The following is a 21,631-nucleotide window of genomic DNA, read 5'->3' as shown; positions in this document are numbered from 1 at the left end:
CCCCGGCGTGCTCACTGCTGCGCTGGGGCGGGAGCATTAGGCAGGTGCGCGATGCCTTCGTCACTTCCGCCCCCGCGAGGAAGTAGGGAGGGCGGAAGATCGGGGAGGCGGGGAAGCAGAGGAGGCGGCGGTCCGGAGTCTAGGCGACGGGGCGTGACGGGGCTGGAAGGTGGAGGGAGGGGGCCGGGCAGGAGCCGGCCGGAGGGCCAGGCCTGGAGGCCCCCACCCTGGCGTGCCCGTGCCGGCCGCGAATGAGGAGGAGGAGGAGGAGGATGGTCTCCAGATACACTCGGAAGGCGGTGCCACAGGGCTTGGAGCTGTGAGTGCACTGCTCAACCATCCCAGGCGCGGCTGGGGGAGGCGAGGTGGGGCGCGGGCGCTCTGGGGACCCCCTCGCTCCTTTCCCTCCCAGCGGGAGAAAGGGAATTTTCTTCGGAATTCTCTCCTTCCCGCCTTGCCGGACTTTGTCCCTTCTACTTACATTCCCAGCTAAGAGGGTGTCCCCTGTGCTATCCCAGGGCTTGGCCCTCTTGGGCTGCATTTCCAGAACTCGGGTCTCCTAAGGCATTGGTAGTTTCCGCAGTGCTTCACGCCCCACTGTCTCGGCCACTGACGACCCAGGAAGTTATGAATAGCTGACTGTTACAATAAAGGTGACCATATCTAGTGCCAGGCACCGTGCAAAGATGCTCACATGTATTTGCTCACTTAATCCTACCCAACAAGAATAGCAGATGGGGACTGTTATTTTGCATTCTACATATAAAGAGCCCAGTTTAAAGAAAGACTGCACTCGGCCAGAAAGTGGTGAAGCTCAAGTACACACCCGGTGTCAACCTGATTCTGAAGCCCGTGGCCATAGCCATTACATGTACTGCCTCTCCCTCTCTACAATTGAGCATCTGAATCCATAAGGATCAGTTCGCTTTGAGACTTCTTTAAATTTTATTTTTAAATTTTTATTGTTGAAAGTATTACATATGTCCCCCTTTTTCCCCCATTGACCCCTTCTAACCCCCCCCCCCACACCCCCCGGGTCTTCACCATCCTATTGTCTGTGTCCATGGGTTATGCATATAATTTGCTTTGAGACTTTAGAGAGCAAATATTTCTGGCTAAAAGACACCCCTCCCACCCCTAGTGAAGTGTTGTAATTTAGTAAGTAATGATGTCACACATTTACTAATGCAGACTTTCACATCTTGACCCTTGTAGCGGCTCAATAAGATGAGTATGATTATCTTCAGTTTTTCAGAAGATGCCATATCAGACAGGTTACACATCTTAAGATTATATAACCAATAGGTTTTGAGCTTGGGTGTTTGTTTTTAACTCCAACCCCCCCCCCCTTTCTCCAATGAGCTATGTAATTTTAGCAACCATACCATTATTAATTATACATGGTAATAACAAGCTTATTATTTTTCAGTTATATCTGGGTTCTGGCTAGGGTCTTTTCTGGCCGTGTGACTTTTGATCCCTCCTTTCTGTAATTTAGGGAAAAGGCCTTATCTAAAAGCGTATCTAAAGTGATGGCACGAAGCTTGACACATAGTTGGTCCTCAGAAAGTGGTAATTTCCTGTCCCTTCCCACTTTACTTGGTACAATAACCATACAAAGAAAATCACTATGTGATATCTCCTTGCTTTCAGAAGCTTATTATCCACAAAGTAATAGGATATCTACATAGTAGCAATACAGATAATAAGCTTTTTAGAAATTAGAAGTTATTTCCTAAGAAAGCAAATAGGGATTAGCTAAAAATCTGCTTTTATAGTAAATTCTGATTATTCAGAAAGTAAAAACTATCTATTATGGAAAAAATTGATCCAGTATAATTATGTTGCTTGTTCTCTATTGTTAATTTGATACTCCCTAAGATAACTCTCCCAAAAGATGATTCTCTGGAGGAGTCGGGGTGATCTGAATAATGACGATGAGGATTATATGCATCTAAATGACTGTAAATTAAAAGCAGTTTTTACTTTAGGTGTTATAATGGTAATTTGCTTTGAACCAGTAACTTTAGTTTTCTCCCCTAACACTTCTAAGGTAGACATGTTGAAAAGAATTTGGATAAAGAATGATTTTCAACATAAAGCTTAACATTTTTTAATGCTAAATTTCAAACATAAATATAATGAGGCACCAATCACCCACATTAAACATTTATCAAAATTTTAATATATTTGTTTCATCTATATTTTCTTTGTTGTTCATCTGTGAAATAAGGGAGCAAAACAAAACTCCTGACACCATCATTTTACCTCTATATACTCAGTATGCACCTTTAAAAATTTTTTTATTGATTGACTGACTTTAGAGAGAGAGAGAGAGAGGATGGGGGAAAGAGAGAGGGAAAGAGAAACATCAATTTGTTGTTCCACTTATTGATACATTTATTGGCTGATTCTTGTATGTACCCTGTCTGGGGATTGAACATGCAACCTTGGCATTTTGGGATGATACTCTAACAACTGAGCCAGTGCCAGTCAGAATGCATCTTTAAAAATTTATATGCATTTTCTATGTAACCACAATGCTGTCATCAAATTTAATATTTTTGGTATTATATAATTATTAATCCATAATCCACTTTCTCTGACAGACTTAAAAAGGTCTTAAGTTTCTATTTTGTAACTGGAATCCATATTTCTGATCCCTACCACTATTTTAAAGACAAGATTTTAGCTGTAGGATCCTGAATGAGAGAAGTACAAATAGCTCTGCACAAGTCCATCCCCACCATTTAAGAAATAATTTAAAGTACAAGCTCCACTAACTGGGCCACTACCTTTATATTTGTATACAAAAAAATGGTACAGTTCACTAAAATCTCAAACTATTCAATTGCTCTGGGAAGCCTTAGAGCCAGACGGCTTGGATTTGAGTCCGGGCTCCATCGCTGACTAGCCCTCAGACCTGAAGGAGGTTACTTAATCCCTCTGTGCCTCAGTTTCCTTTCCTGGGAAATAAGAGTATTAGAGATTTACAATATACATTTGCATATAAAAGGCCCTGGGAAGACCTCTTATAAAGAAACCTGTGTAACTTTGTTTAACCTATCGTATTTCCTAAATTTATTTGACTAAAGAATTTTGTGGGGAAGGAAAGTTTACTGTAGATGATTAGGATTGAAATATATAATTAACCTCATAGTTTATTCTCATGCACACATTGAACTCTACAGCAGCACTGTCCAATCTATATACAGGCAGTCCTTGAGTTACGTCGGACTCGACGTACGTCATTTCGTGGTTACGTTGCCATCTCCCATTTATTTGTTTTTAAAAAAGTTCCATCATTTCAACGTATGTACATATGTGCTTTATGTTTTTATTATTTATTTACCACAAGTAAAGGTCAGGAATTGTTATCTTCCTTTTAAACTTTTTTTACTGTTTCACTTCATTACTGCTGTGTATGTGCTCCATGTGAGTGACGTAGGTGCTTATGTAGGTGGGTTCCGACTTACGGCGAAAATCATGTGCCGTAGGAACAGATCTCCGACGTAACCTAAAAGCCTAAGCGATCAAACAACCGGTCGACCAGTCGCTATGATGCACACTGACCACCAGAAGGCAGACGCTCAATGCAGGAGCTGCCCCCTGGTGGTCACTGTGCTCCCACAGCAGGAGTGCTGCTTAACTGACTGACCCATCTGTCCCAGTGGCCCACCAGCCTCACGGTAGCCAACTCCTGCAGTAGTCCTGCAGTTCCAATCTCTGGAGAACGGGCCAGCAACCAACAGACCAGCACCACTGGCATGATCCTGGCAGTGCCGCTGTCCTCCTGGAAGTTGGCCTTGGGCACCTCGGCTGCTTCCTCTCCCTAGATGCTCCGCAAGGAAGAAAGGATATAAAAGTGGCTGCCAGGTGGCTCCTGACAACCAGTGCAAATGTCAGCGGGACGGATCCGGATCCTGGGCTGACAAGGGTGTCCCACAGCCCGCCCAGAAGGCCAATTGCGTCCCAGCCCCGCCCCCAGACGCAGGGCTCTCCCGATCGGGACTGACTGGGCACGAGCCCGTGGCAGGCGCAGCGTGGCTGGGACGGGCAGGAGCGGCAGGTGGCGTTGGACTGCAGGTTTTGGCCCGATCCCTGCAGGCCACCCTGAGGGACCCCACCCATGCACAAATTTGTGCACCAGGCCTCTAGTAGGAATATAATACAAGCCACATATGTAATTTTAAATTTCATATTTTAAGGTAATCACATTAAAAATCTAGAAACAGGTGAAATTAAATTTTTTACTTTTTATTTTGAAACTAGAGGCCCAGTGCACGAATTTGTGCATGGGTGGGGTTCGGTGGGAGGTTGGCAGGCTGGCCCACCCCGATTGGGGTCCGATCAGGGCCAGGCCAGCTGTGGGGAGGAGCTGTGGACAGTGGGCCAGCTGGCCCCACCCCTGAATGGGGTGGGGGGGCTGATTGGGGGTGGAGCTCGCTGGGGGGAGGGGCTGTGGGAGGTTCGCTGGCCAGCCCCACCCCTGATTGGGGTGGGGGAGCCAATTAGAGGTGGGGCCAGCCATGGGGAGGGGCTGTGGGTGGTGGGCCACTGGCTCTGCCCCTGATCCGGGTGTGGGGGTTGATCTGGGGTGGGGCCAGGCAGGGGGGAGGGACTGCAGGAGGTTGGGGCAGGGCTGGCCTGGGGGAGGGTCTGCGAGCTGATTGGGGTGGGTCGGGCTGATCAGGGGCGGGGCCGGCTCGGGGAGGGGCCTCAAGAGGTTGGCCAGCTGGCCCCACTCCCCAATCGGGCCAGTTCACTGGCCACAGTGGGCATCATAGCGACCGGTCCTTCTAACATTCTGGTCACTGGCTTTTTATATATATAGATAATTATAGCCTCACAGAAAGTTACAAAAATAGTACATAGAACCCTTCCTTCACCCAGCTTTGCCCAAAGATAACATCTTATATAACTACTAGAGGCCTGGTGCATGGATTCATGCACCAGTGGGGTCCCTCGGCCTTGCCTGCACCCTCTCACAATCCAGGACCCCTCAAGGGCTGTCGGACTGCTGGTTTTGGCCTGATCCCCATAGGCCAGGCCGAGGGACCCCACTGGTGCATGAATCCGGTGCATATAAGATCTTTGGTTAATCTCTTCCCGCCCTCCCTCCTCCCCGCTTCCCTCTGAGATTCATCAATCTGTTCCATGTTTCCATACCTGTACATTGAGCATCTGCCCCCTGGTCAAACGGTCGCTTAGGCTTTTATATATATAGATAGATAATATAATTTCAAAGCCTGATATTGGTACAATACTATTAGACCATTCCTTAACACATTGCAGATGGATCACGAGAATTCTTGCTTCATATTACACAGTGTTTTACAAAGTATCATACTTTAAAAATATATTAGCTTGTAAGAACATGTAATAAATAACTTCAAAATGCAATGGGTATTTAATTTTAAAGCATGCCTTTAACATTTATGTAAAACATTTTTTGTACTCGTTCAATAGAAACTTATCTGGCACTGGGTAAAGCTAGCAATAAAACTACTGGTCCGCAATGTGTTAATTCACTTTTCACCAGTTTTTATAGCCACTCCTTTGTGTGTGTATGTTTGTTTAGTCGCATATTCCAATTTGTGTAACCACCTGTAATATCAAGATAGATATTTCATTACCACCAAGGAACAGTTTTATGTATCGCTTTCTAGTCACATACACTCTTTTCTCCATCTTCTGATTACTACTGATCTTTTCTCTACCTCTGTAGTTTTGTAATTTGTGAATGATATATAAATGGAATCATACAGTATGTGACCTTTTTTTTTTTTTCTGGATCATATTCCATTGTGGATATACCAGAGTTTAGCCCTTCACCCATCAAAAGACATTTCAGTTATATTAAAATTATAAATAAAGCTGCTGTGAACATTTATATACATATTTTTGTGTGAACATAAGTTTTCATTTCTCTGGGATCAATGCCCAAGAATGCAATGGCCAGGTTTTATAGTAAATGCATGTTTAGTTTTATAAGAAAACGAAACTATTCCAGAGTGGCTGTACCATTTCACATTCCCCACCAGCAATATATGAGAGACACATCCAGCTTCTCCATATCCTCACCTGTATTTTGTGTTATCGCCATATTTTATTTTAGCTGTTCTAATAGTTGTGTGGTTATACCTTATTTTTAATTGACAGTGAAATTAATTTTAATAATATATTTTGTTTAACTCACATCCAAAACACTATCACTTTAACATATAATTAAGATAAAATGATTAGTGAGATACTGTACATTCTTGTACTAAGACTTCAAAATCCTGTGTTTATACTTAAAATGCATTGTGCATCTCATTTCTGACTAACCACATTTTAACTGCTAGTGGCTAATGTATTGGACAATGCATTTCCAGAGCAGCAAGAAGCAGGTGACCAATGTCTAGACTAAGTTTCTGAAAGGTATATTTTTTGTTTACAGGAAATATAACTTTCTTTTTATCTTTCACAGGAAAGGAATAACAAAATATGCTCTTAATCATCATCCCCTTCCAGAGCAGCTGGATGAAATTTCTTCTACCAATGACAGCCATGAAAAAGATACAAGTTCCCAAAGGTAGTAACACAACGTGTATTTGTTTATTTTTATACTTGATAATGGCAAAGGTTTTGTTTTTTTAGCTTAGGATTGGTATCAAGCCTTGTACTAATGAAACAAAACAAATTTCAGATTCTTTGTCTTTAAAATGGCATTGAATTCTGCATCACCAGGTTGTCGTGAAGGTAAAAGGGGATTAATATTTGTAAATGTTTCTTGGTAAACTGTGAAAGTGCCAAACAAGTGCAGATATTACCAATATTTCTGAAATGTCTTTAGTTGACAAAGGTACATGTTACAGGTAGAATGTTAAAGTATTCATTATAAACTGTGACTAGAATTATGTACAATGACTGCCATCAATTCTATAGGAATTAAGACTTTTTATGATGTTTAAATTTCAAGTACTTCACTGATTTTTTACTTCTTTGGATATATTTGTACATATGCTTATCACATAATTGCTGAGTAGTTAATGTTTTCTCTTTTCCTTCCAAATTCTGCCTTTAGTGAGTCTGACATCACACAAGAATCACCTTTTACATCAACTGACACTGGGGATTCAAGGTCTGCTTTTCCAAGTTATACAGGCACTGGGATCTCTACTGAAGGCAGCTCGGACTTCTCCTGGGGATATGGTGTGAGTTTTATGTTATTGGTCTAAGGGAGCACTTGGGAGATTATTCTGGGAGTTGGATTTATCAGTCTTTTTCATTCATTCACTCTCCTCCATTGTTTCTTTACATTTTAATACTTTTGTAAAGAAGCATCAGTCTTCACCCTCTCAGTATTTGTTTTGTTTTATAGATATAGTGTTTGATTTTTAGGTTTGCTTACATAAACAACTGTGGGTTAGTATGAATCTGGGCCTGTATTTACTCCTTTTGCTGTGCTCAGTTCACTAATGTGTCTCTCCACCAATGTAACACTAATTTTACTTTGTTTAAAATGTTTTTGAAAGTTTATTATTAAGCCATTATATATTAAATGAAAAAGAGCAGGTTAAAAAGAGTTATTATAGTTCTGATTTTATATATTTTTTTCTTATATATACTAGAAGCCCGTTGCACGAAGATTTGTGCAAGAATAGGCCTTCCTTCCCCTGGCTTTGCTCCTGGCTGCCCAGGAGCCTGCAAGTCCTTGCTCCCGGGAGCCTGCAAGTCTTGGCTCCTGGCCGGAGCGCTGCTCCTGTAGCTCCCTCCGCCCCCCACCCTCTCCCTCATAGCAGGCGTCCTGCCTGGCACTCTGCGCATGCAAATTAACCCACCTTCTTTGTTGGGTTAATTTGCATACTCACTCCTGATTGGCTGATGGGTGTCACGGAGGTACGGTCAGAGTTTGCATATTTCTCTTTTATTAGTGTAGATTAGAAAAAGACTAAAGATATTTCCCAAAACATTATTTATCTTTTATTAATTGGGTGTTGAGATTTACTTATTTAATAGTACTTACTTCTTCATTTATTTATGGCTATCTCCCATTGTAAAATATTATTTTTAAAAGGCCAACAATTTTTTAAAAATTTAAGACAAATTTTATACATGTCTATCACCTTGATGCAATAGGTTTGTTTTCTTTTGTATCCACTTTCAATCTGTATTTAATTTGGCCTAGCCATAATCATGGTGTACATACAATATTATGCTCTATTTTTCACTTAATATTTTGTAAGCACTTTTCCACAATATGGACTTCATACTATATTGTTGTCAGCAACCTGCTTCCTTTGCAAAATGTCTGCTATTTGTTAAAACCTATTATTATCACCATGAATTATTTTCCAGGCATTTTAATTTAGATGTATATATACTTTCTTTATATAGTTATACGATATATGTGCATCCCAGTGGTCTAGTTTCTCATTCTCTATTATTTCATATAAGTATTTTCTTTTATTTCTTCCATACCTGTCAGTTTGAATATTTATATAACATTTCCTTGTTTTAATGTATCATATTTGAGTTTTCCCTCATTATTGATACGTGGGTTTTCAGTTTTTATTTATTTATTCAACAAGTATTGAGCACATTTCCTGTCAGACATGTACTTGGGGATACAGGGCGATAGAGCTCTAAGAAGATGAAAGGGTGCTGAAATAGAACATTATAAGGGTGATTCACTTTATTTCATTTTTTTTTCAGTTTCAATATATGCATTTTTTTAATCCTCAAATGAGAATATTTTTTCCCATTGATTTTTTTTTTTTTTTTTTTTTTAGATTGAGGGGGAGGGAGAAAGAGAAAGATCAATTGGTTACCTCTTGCATGTGCCCCAACAGGGGCCAGGGACAAACCTGCAACCAAGGTACATGCCCATGGCTGAGAATCAAACCAGAGACCCTGCGGTCCATGGGCTGATGCTCTAACTGTTGAGCCAAACTGGCCAGGGCGTATTTCAATACTTTATTCAAGTTTTAAGTGATGTTAATTACAACATTTGAAAGGGAAGATCTAATTTCACACCAAGTGGAAAACTCTAAATTGTACCCATTAGCCTTAGCTGGTTTTACTCAGCGGTTAGAGCTTCAGCCCCCAGACTGAAGGGTATCAGGTTTGATACTGGTCAAGGGCATGTACCTTGGTTGCAGGCTTGATCCTACCCTACCACCCACCCTTCTCCCTTGAGGCAACCAATCAATATCTTTCTCATATTGATGTTTTTTTTTCTCTCTCTCCCACTCCCTTTTACTGTCTTTCTAAAAAAATGGAAAAAATATCCTCGGTTGAGGATTAACAAAATAAAATAAAATGTACCCATTAAGCTGCTAAAAAATAAACTGAGTGGTGAGATTGTAACAGAAGTCTAATTTAGGTTTCAAGTGTTGTCACCATGTTATTACAGTCACCGAGATTCTTCCCAGCTTGCATCTGGAGCTTTTAGAAGCTATTTCATATACTCTGGTGCAAAAGCAAAAAAGCACGACATGAGAGGAAATTGAGTCCTGAATTACTGGCTTCATCACATCCACCTTCTCCACCCCAAAATGTCACAAAAGAAACAACTACCATACCCTGCAGGCTACTTTTGGTGCAAAAGAAGTGATGGACGGGGGTGGAAACAGCTCATGAAGATGTCTTACAATGTTCCTTCAGATTAATTTGTACACACCATCAAACAGTGAGCCTCTCTCAGGTAAGGTAGGAAATCATGGTTCAGGTCTCAGGAAGTCACAATTTCATTGAAGCAATACAAATTTACAAAATGCTTACAAATAATCAGCTTCCACTTCTAGCCATTTCTAGATGAAGAAACCTGGCATATCTAGAGAGACTGCCAAGTTCCTGTGAGGGGGATTCACTTTCCATAGGGTTATCTGGTAGAGTAAATATGAGATTCTCAGAGAAAGCTCTAGGCTCAGGTGGTTTCACTATGGAATTATATAGTTATAGAAGAAATAAGTTACACAAAATTATTCTAATAAATAGGAGTATTTTCAATTCATTTTATGAACCCAGCCTAAGCCCTAGCCGGTTTGGCTCAGTGGATAGAGTGTCAGTCTACAGACTGAAAGATCCCAGGTTTGATTCCAGTCGAGGGCACATGCCCAAGTTGGGGCTCGATCCCCAGTAGGGGGCATGCAGGAGGCAGCCGATCAATGATTCTCTCTCATCATTGATGTTTCTCTCTCTGCTCCCTTCCTCTTTGAAATCAATAAAAAAATATTTTTAAAAAATGAACCCAGCATAATATTGATGCCCAAACCTGACAAAGACAATATAATAAAAGAACATTATGTCTGAAGGGACTTCGAGTATGGCAGAGTGAGTAGCTGGGTAAATCCTTTTCCTAAAAAGCAACAAACTGGATAAAGTCGTCAAAAGCAACCATTTCAGGACTCTGAAAACTGAACAAAGGTACATAACAAATATAGTAATAGTTATTAATGAAAATCAATAGAACTTTGAGTTAGGAACAGTGAGCATCTGTTCAACTACAAAGGCACAAGCTGTGAAAACTAGCAGCTTCAACACCAGAGGGGACTCAGTAGATGTGGAGTGGAACTTGGATGAACCCTGTACCCAAAAGCATTGTCAATAACAGTAGCAAACTCAGTGGCACATGAACAAGTAAAAACAGTGGCTCAGATAGCCTGAGGCTTCAGTACTGGTTGGGGCAATAAATGGATTGGCAGACTATCGAGAAATTTATCAAGGAGATCTTGAAAATTAGACAGCCATAGGAGGCCCTGATAAGCTCTCCATATATCCATGTAGAAGAGATCAGAGAGGGCCCAAGCTGTCTATACATCCCTGGCTGGCAATGAGTCAGTATGCAGATGCAGAGGAGATATGAGAGGGGTCCAAAAATGAAAAGCCAAGGCAATGGGGATCCAAGAATGGCTGTCATCAATAAATCAAGAAACAACAAGTGTTGGCAAGGATGTGGAGAAAAAGGAACCCTTGTACACTGTTGGTGGAAATGCAGATTGGTGCAGCCACTATAGAAAGTAGTATGGAGTTATCTCAGAAGATTTAAAATGGAACTGCTTTATGACCCCGTGATTCCATTTCTGGAAATATATATGCAAAGAAATGCAAACACGAATTCAGTAACATCCATTGCAGCATTATTTACAACTAGAGGCCCGGTGCACAAAATTCGTGCATGGGGGTGGAAGGTGTCCCTCAGCCCAGCCCGTGCCCTCTCGCAATCTGGGACCCCTTGGGTAGGGTCCCCGGCTGGTGGCAGCTGGCCCCGTCCCCCCCTAGCCCCTGCCACTGGTCGCCTCCCTCTGTGGGAGACAGACATGGGGTGTGATCACTTGGCTGGCCTGGGCCTCCCTCTGAGGGGCGATCCATCACGAGGCCCCAGATAGATCACCCCACAGAGGGAGGCCCAGCCCACCCGCCACAGTGCCACCAGCCGGGTGGCCTGGGCCTCCCTCTGCGGGGCGATTGATCTGGGGCCCCGTAATGGATCGCCCCACTAAGGGAGGCCCCGCCGCAGCACCGCCAGCTGAGTAGCCTGTGCCTCCCTCTTTGGGGCGATCAATTACAGGGCTCCGCAATCCATCACCCAGCAGAGGGAGGCCCTGCCCACCTGGCCAGGGCTCCGCGATCAATTACCACGCAGAGGGTGGCCTGGGCCTCCCTCTTTGGAGCTTCCCTCCTTGGAGCAATCATGAGATGATGGTGGGGCCCCCCGACCAATTGCATCACACCCACTTTGGCTGGCCTGGCGCCAGTGCGTGTCATAGCGTGGTTGTCCGGAAGGTCATCCAAATGGTCATTCTGCGCTTTGGTCGATTTGCATATTACGCTTTTATTATTATAGACTAGAGTCTCGTTGCACGAAGATTCATGCAAGAATAGGCCTTCCTTCCCCTGGCTTTGTTCCCGGCCGCCCTGGAGCCTGCAAGTCTTTGCTCCTGGCCAGAGCGCTGCTCCTGTAGCTCCCTCCGCCTCCCGCCCTCCTCCTCATAGCAGGTGTCCCGCCCAGCGCTTTGTGCCTGCCTATGCAAATTAACCCACCATCTTTGTTGGGTTAATTTGCATACTCACTCCTGATTGGCTGATGGGTGTTGTGGAGGTACGGTCAGTTTGCATATTTTTATTAGTGTAGATAGTCAAGATTTGCAAGCAGCCCAAGTAGCCATCAGTGGATGAGTGGATTAAAAAGCTGTGGTAATTTACACAATGGAATACCACTCAAACATAAAAACGAATGAAATCTTACCCTTTACAATAGCATGGTTAGAGTTGGAGAACATTATGCTAAATAAATGAAGTAAGCCCATCAGAGGAAGACAAGTACCATATGATTTCACTCATATGTGGAATCTAATGAACAAAATAAACAATAGAAACCGATCAATAGATACAGAGAACAGACTGACAGCTGTTGGAGGGAAATGGAGGTTAGGGGCTTGGTGAAAACGGTGAAGGGATTAAGCAAAAAACCCCCACAAAAACCATAATAATACACAGTTATAGACTCAGATACCAGTATGGTAATTACCAGGAAAAGGGGGTAGAGGGCGGTAAAAGAGGTGATAGAAGGGATAAATGGTGGTGAACACACAATATAATATACAGATGATGTATTATAGAACTGTACACCTGAAATCTATATAATTTTATTAACTAATGTCACCCCAATAAATTCAATAAAAAATAAAATAAATCTTAAAAAGAAAAGCTAAGACAGCCATAAAAATTCCTTAAATTTGACTTCAAACAAAATAAACTTTAGGATAAAATTATACTAGAAACATAGTCATTTCATAATGAAAAAAGTCCAATTCATCAGGAAAATAAAGTAATTATCCTATACTAGAGGCCCGGTGCATGAAATTCATGCACTCAGGGGGGGTACTTCAGCCTGGCTTGTGCCCTCTCACAGTCCAGGAGCCCTCGGGGGATGTCCGACTGCTGCAGAGGTGGGAGAGGCTCCTGCCACCACTGCTGCGCTCGCCAGCCGTGAGCCCAGCACAGGGCTTCTGGCTGAGCGGCACTTCCCCTATGGGAGCGCACTGACCACCAGGGGGCAACTCTTGCATTGAGCGTCTGCCCCCTGGTGGTCAGTACGTGTCACAGCGATTGGTCGTTTGCCGTAGGGCTGAAACTGGCTCTCAGACATCCCCCGCGGATGTGGCCCCTTTCCCAGGGGTCCAACGGCAGGCTCCCTCCTCAGAGCCAGCGGCCAACCTCCCGCAGTACTCCCCCACCCCCTATGCATGAATTTGTGCACCGGGCCTCTAGTGTTATGATATTATCTGAATCTCTACTTCATCTGTACTTCTACACCTTTTTACATTCCAATGTAAGAAAAGTTATACCTTCTTTTAAAAGCATAACATGAGCCCTAGCCGGTTTGACTCAGTGAGTAGAACGTCAGCCTGCGGACTGAAGGGTCCCGGGTTCGATTCCGGCCAAGGGCACGTGCCCTGGTTGCGAGCTCGGTCCCCAGTGTGGGGCATGCAGGAGGCAGCCAATCAATGATTTTCTCTCATCACTGATGTTTCTATCTCTGTCTCCTTCTTCCTCTCTGAAATCAATAAAAATATATTTTTAAAAAACAAATAAAAGTATAACATGACAGTCCGTCTGAGTGTCAACCTATGAACCAGGAGACTATGGTTCAATTCCTGGTCAGGGCACATGCCCAGGTTGTGGGCTTGATCCCCAGTAGGGCTCGATCCCCAGTAGGGGGTGTTCAGGAGGCAGCCTATGGATGATTCTTTCTCATCATTAATGTTTCTCCCTTCCTGTCTCTGAAATCAATACAAAACACATTAAAAATATTATTTAAAAGTATAATATGAGAAATACATATTTTCACTATAAAAATGAATGTCAGCTTCTATACAATAAAAAGGGGCTTGCTAAGTAGATATGAAGATTAACTATAAAGACAATACATATGTTTTTATGAATTAGGTTTTTCAAGCTCCGTGGGGGTAAGATGAGCATGAGCAGCATGGCACCCAGCCCCGATTTGGGCTCCTCCCTGGCCACCTGCCGCTTGGTGCACTGCTACATCCCCCATGGGGTCCCAGACTGAGAGGAGACCCTCCTCTCCCCCCCCCCCCCCCAGTGCACGAATGTCATGCACTGGGCCTCTAGTATATATTGAATTATCTACCTTAAGCTCTAAAAAAATACTGGACTGTCTCCAAGCACCTATGTCAAAATCAGCAATCATTATCTTGAGTGGTAGAATTATTGGTAATTTTTCTTTTTCTTTATACTTTCTGGATTTTTCAAAATGATTACAATACAGTATTTTTATTATGAAGAAAATGTTACTTTAAAAATGTAGATATTTCTATACGTTTTCTTTAAATAGAAATAGGGAGGACAGCTGAATATTCTAAGATCTGAAAACACTAACTTTTGTGGAAATTCAACAGTATTTCAAATGGACTAAATATTGAAAACAAAACAAAACAAAATCTTGTTTGCTTTCAATCTTTATGACTTTTAATGGAGATTGAAGTTCACCTAAATATTTTGGGGTGATATTTTCTTCTAGAAACTTGATCAAAATGCCACTGAAAAAGTCCAGGCAATGTTTATAGCCATTGACGAGCTCTTGTATGAGCAGAAGTTGAGCATACATACTAAGAGTCTACAAGAAGAGTGCCAACAGTGGACATGTAGTTTCCCTCACCTCAGGTATTGAAGCCCTAATGTTAACATATTCATGGATAATACTAAAACTTGAAAAGCTTGTATTATGAATCTTTATGGGCATAGTTTTGATGAAAGTAAATAAGGTCATGCAGTGTAAAGCTTCAGTTGAGAGAAAACTAAGTTGATGGAAGTTTTTTGGAGTTTTCATAACTATCAATTTCTGTACCTGTAAAACAATTTCTATATCTGCAGCCGAGATATGTGTATTGTGGCTGTCCAAAAGCCCTTCTTTTGAGTAAGACAGTCAGAAAATGTAAATATTTACATTCTTACCTACAGGTAAATTCTTAATTATAGTTGAAAGCACAGATAAGCTGTTGGGAATCTTACTTCAGAAACCTTATTAGTGCACTTAATACACATACTAATTTATAAAGCTCATGTTCTAAAGAATATAATTCATGATTTTCATTAATTTGGTCTGGCTGTCACCCATTTTGACAGGTTTAATACAGAGGATGGAGGAAAAAATTACAAATGTTTGCTCAGTTTCCTTGGATTTTTATGGGGGGGGGGGGTTGGCTATAATAGCTTTATCTTTTCCATGTCTATTCTATAGAAGATACATATATATATATATATATATATATATATATATATATATATATATTTGTAATAAAGCTCTGTATTCACATTTTTCTTAAAAATCATTCTTAATCAGTATCAGAATAAGGGTATAGTAGACCTCTATTAGAGCCCAGCTACTTGTTCCAAAAATATCTACATTTTTTTATTCATGCCAGGTAAAGGTGCTTAATTGTCTTTTTATGTTCATTTTGAAGGATTTTGGGTAAGCAGATAATCACTCCAAGTGAAGGTTATGAACTGTACCCTAGATCTCCTTCTGCTATTTCAGCTTCACATGAGGCAACATTGTCTCAAGAAAGAGATTCTACTATGTAAGTATTCTGATATGTAAGTATTTATGTATCTGAATGCCCAAGTATTATATTCTACCAGTATATTAAGGAATTAAAATACTTCCTACTTTTTAAAATAAGTATTTATTTATGCATCTTATGCTTGACAACTTACTCTTTAAATGTTTTCTTTTTTTAAATGTTTTTATTGATTTGAGAGAGAGAGAGAGAGAGAGAGAGAGAGAGAGAGAGAGAGAGAGAGAGAGACATCAACCAGCCACCTACTGCACTCGCCCCCCACGGGATGGAGCCACAAACCCGGCCTGTGCCCTGACCAGGAATTGAACCGTGACCTTTCAGTTCATGGGATGACGCTCAACTAACTGAGCCACTCTACTGGGCACTTGCTACTTTTTGATATTTAATAAAGCACAGCAAATTCTCTAAGATTGACCATAGTCTTTGTGCATATTAGAATTTTGTTTATAATTTTTTTTGTTCAAAAAGACATTCCCTAGGGTTTAAGGATTTTTTTAATGTAAATATATATATTATCTATACATATATACATCTCTCTACAGATACAGGAAGTTCCCTTTTGGAATAAATGTGTAGCTAGACCAGTTTAAAGTTTAGGGGCCTAAGAAATAGACCTTAAAATATTTTGAAAAAGTGACTTTGTTTAAACATGTAGTATTAATTACAACTTAATCTTTTTATAGACATTAAACTGCTATTAGGTTTTTAGCTTAAAAGGGTTATATTAGTTAAAATAGCTAATTCTTTTGAACAACTCAAGCTCTTTAAATAGCAGCAAAACATACCCAAATAGGTTTATATCAAAACCTATGCTTAAATCTATTGTAAAAAAAAAAAAATCACAGTTTTAATTCATTTTTAAATTATTTATATACTTTTTCCTAAGACTGTAGTTTTACTTACTTGATATCATCTAAGAGTTGTCATACTTACTTTGGAAGGTTCTTTTGCTTACTGTAATTTCATCAGACCACAAAGTAAAGCATTACTGTTTTAGGTGTTAGGGTTATAGGATCTGGATTATCAACTAACTGACTTTTCATCAGAAATGGGATTTGTTTGCTTTCCTCAAAGTGATTTAAATTCAAGGTTCTGGTCACTAGGCTGAGCTTTCTTTTTAATTTAAACCTCCATATTGCATCAATAAGCCTTTTTAAGTTTATTCCTTGTATATAAATTTCAGATTTTTACAAAATAATATATTCCACAGAGATTAAGTGTTCATTGATACTCACTGACAAAAATTGCATAGCTCATGTGATATCATTAAGATATATTTTCTGACCTGTCAGTATAAACTTTATATATACCTTATTCTTATTTTATAACTATAAATAGTAGTTTCATTTCGAGATTTGATCTCAAAGGAAATAAGGAATCAAGACTGAGCCGTTATCTCCCCCAAGGGGCTGAATCATCATTTTGTAACATACTACAGACCTCCTTTCTTTTCTTTCTACCTGCTCCCACCACTGCTGGTTGACCCTTCTTATTTTTGGTTCTGCTTTTATTGACTATTTGACTTACAGTTTTCAATGATGACTTTTCTTTACTATAGCACAGATAAAACAAATACCTATCTATGCTGACATATACTTAGATAAACAATTTATCCAGCTATGTTATTATACCACTACTTATGGAAAGCAATAACAAATTAAACATAACCTGTGATATTTACTTTGATGTAACTACTACTTTGTCCACATGTGATATTTTCTCTCTCGAGTACCATTATGAACTCATAGCATTTCAAAGTATTTACATGTTTTGGGGCCATTTAAGTAAAATAAGGATTACTTGATCACAAAATCACTGCAATACCATCATGTTACTCAGAATGGCACGTAATTTAAAACGTATGAATTGTTTATTTCTGGAATTTGCCATTTAATATTGTCAGACCACAATTGCTTTGGGTAATTGAAACGGCAGAAAGTTAAACCATGGGTAAGAGGGAACCATTATATCTAAAGTAGTCAAGATCATAGAAACAAAAGTAAAAATGTCATTACCAAGAGGGGGGAAAAGAGGGAGGGGCAATTAGTTTTTAATGGGTATTAGAGTTTAAGTTTTACAAGATGAAAAGTTCAAAAGATCTGTTGTGCAATAATATGAATATACTTAATACTACAGAACTATACAGTTTAAAATGCTTAAGATGGTAATTCTAATGTGAAATATTTTACGTTTTATTTTATTTTATGTATTTTTTATTTACTAGAAGCCCAGTGCACGAATTCATGCACCAATGGGGTCCCTTGACCTGTGGGATCGGGCTGAAACCGGCTCTCTGACTCCCCCAAGGGGTCCCAGATTGTGAGAGGGCGCAGGCCAGGCCGAGGGATCCCACTGGTGCACAATCGTGGCCAGGGAGGGACACAGGAGATTGGCCAGCTGGGGAGGGACTGCGGGAGGGCTCCAGGGCGTGTCAGGCCCATCTCGCTCAGTCCCGATCAGCCGGACCCCAGCAGCAAGTTCACCTACCAGTTGGAGCATCTGCCCCCTGGTGGTCAGTGCATGTCATAGCGAGCGGTTGAGCAGCCTTAGCATATCATTAGCATATTGTGCTTTGATTGGTTGAATGGATGACCGGACACTTAGCATATTAGGCTTTTATTATATAGGATTTATTTATGCTCACCCAAGGAGTAAGGATATTTTTTCCATTGCTTTAGAGTTTTTATTTCTCAAATGAAAATGAAATACTGACCAAAATAAGTGAATGTGAAGAACAACTTTATCCCAAAAAATTTGAAAAGAAAATAAAGCTATGTCTATGAAGGTTTTTTATTTTTTTTTTTTTTGGTTAATTCCTTCACCTTCTCCACCCAGCCCTTAAACCCCATCCTTTCTGATCACTGTCAGTCTGTTCTCTGTAATATGCCATTATTTAAACAACCAATCCTCAAACCTGTATTTTGAAATTGTTGGGCTAGCTTTAATTTTTGACAATGATAAACAATTCTGTGAAAAATTTATAGCTAAATCTTGTAGGGCACATCTTTGAAGGTAATCCCAATAAACAGAATCACTGAATTAACAGGTATATTTATTTTAAGGCTTCTAATGCATATTTCCAAAATGTCTTCCAGTAAGATTTTACCACTGGCCTTGCTGAAAAGTGTTATGGATTTATCCTTTTTTCCCAATTTAAAAAATACATAAGGTACAAAAAGTATAAAGAATAATATAAAACATATCTTGGTTATCTATATCTATATATATAAAAGCCTAAGCGACAGTTCGACTGCTCAACTGGTAGCTACTGTAAAAGGAACACCAGGGGGGAGACGCTCAACGCACAGGCATGGAAACATGGAACAGACTGATGAATCTCAGAGGGAAGGGGGAGGGGGAGGACGGAAAGAGATTAACCAAAGATTTTATATGCATACTAGACCCCAGTGCACGGATTCATGCACCAGTGGGGTCCCTTGGCCTGGCCTGCAGGGATCAGGCCGAAACTGGCAGTCCAACATCCCCCAAGGGGTCCTGGATTGTGAGAGGGTGCAGGCCAGGCCGAGGGACCCCACAAGTGCACAAATCCGTGCACCGGGCCTCTAGTATCTAATATTTAGTTAAACTAAGAGCCATTTTTAAAAATGATATTGTTCAAATGATCAAATACCTCCTATCCTGGAACTGATTAATCAGTAGAGACCATGACCTTAACCATAACTCAACTCCTTTAGTCACCATGATTAATGTCATTCCCCTATATAACCCATCCTCTGAAAGACAGGTCTTTAAGCAAATTTGCTCACCTGGGACTCTGGGCGTGGTGCCAGTTCCTCAACTAATAAACTTTACTTTCTTTGCTGGAAAAAAAAAATTGTATTGCTCAGATCTGACTTTTCCACAGTAAGCTTGCTGAAGTGAATGAATCATCACATATTCATTGAATACCTGGGTTTGAAGAAAAATCCTATCTAATGAAAGAGTAATATGCAAATTGACCATTATTCCAACACACAAGATGGCCACCCCCATGTGGTCAAAGATGGCCACCCCCATGTGGACATAAGATGGCCGGCAGGGGAGGGCAGTTGTGAGCGATCAGGCCAACAGGGAAGGGCAGTTAGGGGGGACTAGGCCTGCAGGGGAGGACAGTTGGGGGTGATCAGGCCTGCAGGGGAGGAAAGTCAGGGGGGGACCAGGCCTGCAAGGGAGGGCAGTTAGGGGCAATCGGTCCAGCAGGGGAGCAGTTAGGCATCGATCAGGCTGGCAGGGGAGTGGTTAGGGGTGATCAGGCTGGCAGGCAGAAGTGGTTAGGGGCAATCAGGCAGGCAGACGAGCAGTTGGAAGCCAGCAGTCCTGGATTGTGAGAGGAATTTCTGACTGCCCGGGCAGTCGGACATCCCTCGAGGGGTCTCAGATTGGAGAGGGTGAAGGCTGGGCTGAGGGACACCCCGCACCCCATGCACAAATTTCGTGCACTAGGCCTCTAGTTTAAATAAGAGAAGATGGCCGAAACTGGTTTGGCTCAGTGGCTAGAGCGTCGGCCTGCGGACTCAAGGGTCCCAGGTTCGATTCCGGTCAAGGGCATGTACCTTGGTTGCGGGCACATCCCCAGTAGGGGGTGTGCAAGCGGCAGCTGATCGATGTTTCTCTCTCATCGATGTTTCTAACTCTCTATTCCTCTCTCTTCCTCTCTGTAAAAAATCAATAAACTATATTTAAAAAAATAAAAATAAATAAATAAATAAGAGAAGATGCCTGCCCTTAAAGAGCATGCATTTTGAATAATGATGGAATTATTGAAATAAGCACATAACCTCCTGAGGTGCCTTTAAAGATGTAATTATGAATGTAAATATGCTTAGATTTTTTTAAAAATTTATTTTATAGCCACAGCTGTTGCATCTGAAAAGATAACAAGCAGTATTCAATACTGCATAATATACTTAAGCAGAGTATGTCTATGGCTAGTATTTACCCTTTCTGCTCTGAGAATTAATAAGCATTAAGGTTTATAGTAATCAAGGGACGTGTCATCAGGGCAAGGGAGTTTGAACTGTGAGAGCTATTTATGTTAATTAATATTTTCTTTTTCTTTCTCCCAGATTTGGTATTAGGGGAAAGAAGTTACATTTCTCAACTTCTTATGTTCATAAAGCATCTTCCATTGCCAAATCCCCTAGCTTGTGTTCTATGGAAAAAGAAGAGGAAGACTGTGTAATTCTCTCTGAAGGAGTAATAGAGGAATACTTAGCATTCGACCACACGGATATGTGAGTATTATGTTTTCTAAGCTTCTTTCTCATCTCTTATGTATTAATCCCTATTTTCTCTAAAGTATACTACTAATCTTACCTATAATTGCCATTTTGTTGTTGTTGTTGTTACATCTTTTCCATTACTTCTCAGGTATCCAGAGTTCATGTGCTTAGTTTATATAAATCCCTGCTGCTGCCACAAACCAGATATCCTGATGTGTTTCCCTCCTGCACATGTCATTTGCCTCTTCTTGATATTAAACATTTTTAAATGAGTTAATTTTTTCCTCCACATAATTTGATCTTACCCTTTGTAAATTACCACCAGCAATTCATGGAATCACTGAAAATTTTTAAAAGAGCTGTTCAAGAGGTGTGAACTTCATTTACATAAATCCTGTTTTAAAAAAGGTATATACAGTTTATATAAAAATCTTATACTCAGCACAGACTTTATAATTAATAATGCTTATTTATATCTATTCTTATTGTAGTCTGACAACAGTCTTGTGACATAGATATTATTTACCCTCTTTGCAGGATAAGTGAGAGTCAGAGTAGTTAAATGATTTGTCTGAGGAAAAGCTAAAACTAAAACCTATCCCATTCTAGGTCCAGTGTTCTCTTCACTATTCCATGCTACCTCTCTGAAACAACCTCTTAAACTATTCTTTTAGCTTCGATAGTCACAGCAGCCTATCTGGAAGTGAGAGAATTTCATTTTAGGCTATGAAGGTTTGGTTAGGTCTAGTTAATATTGTGTCAAATGATTCTGGACTTTTCTCCCCATCTTATTTCCTACTGAGCCATGCTTACTCA

The 21,631-nt window shown here is 40.8% G+C and overlaps 1 protein-coding gene across 4 annotated transcripts in view; it reads left to right on the top strand.

Moving 5' to 3' along the window:
* Nucleotides 1-99: 99 nt before the first annotated feature.
* The window catches only part of FAM149B1 (family with sequence similarity 149 member B1), a 37,412-nt gene continuing 15,880 nt past the window's right edge, over nucleotides 100-21,631 (top strand). For 2 of the 4 annotated variants that reach the window (XR_013814691.1, XM_079792943.1), the window contains exons 1-6: nucleotides 103-319; nucleotides 6,473-6,577; nucleotides 7,070-7,199; nucleotides 14,534-14,676; nucleotides 15,477-15,593; nucleotides 20,660-20,827. Coding sequence is in view for 3 of the 4 variants with exons in the window: in XM_079792943.1 (XP_079649069.1) it covers nucleotides 252-319; nucleotides 6,473-6,577; nucleotides 7,070-7,199; nucleotides 14,534-14,676; nucleotides 15,477-15,593; nucleotides 20,660-20,827 (731 nt within the window). In the remaining variant the exon portion in view is untranslated. Of the gene's footprint in view, nucleotides 320-6,472; nucleotides 6,578-7,069; nucleotides 7,200-14,533; nucleotides 14,677-15,476; nucleotides 15,594-20,659; nucleotides 20,828-21,631 lie in introns of all 4 variants that reach the window. The other 2 variants (XM_079792944.1, XM_079792942.1) reach the window with 2 other exon arrangements.

This window comes from Cnephaeus nilssonii (genome assembly GCF_951640355.1).
Source record: "Cnephaeus nilssonii genome assembly, chromosome: 16".
Lineage (NCBI taxonomy): Eukaryota > Metazoa > Chordata > Mammalia > Chiroptera > Vespertilionidae > Cnephaeus > Cnephaeus nilssonii.
This window is presented reverse-complemented; position numbering and strand designations above follow the sequence as displayed.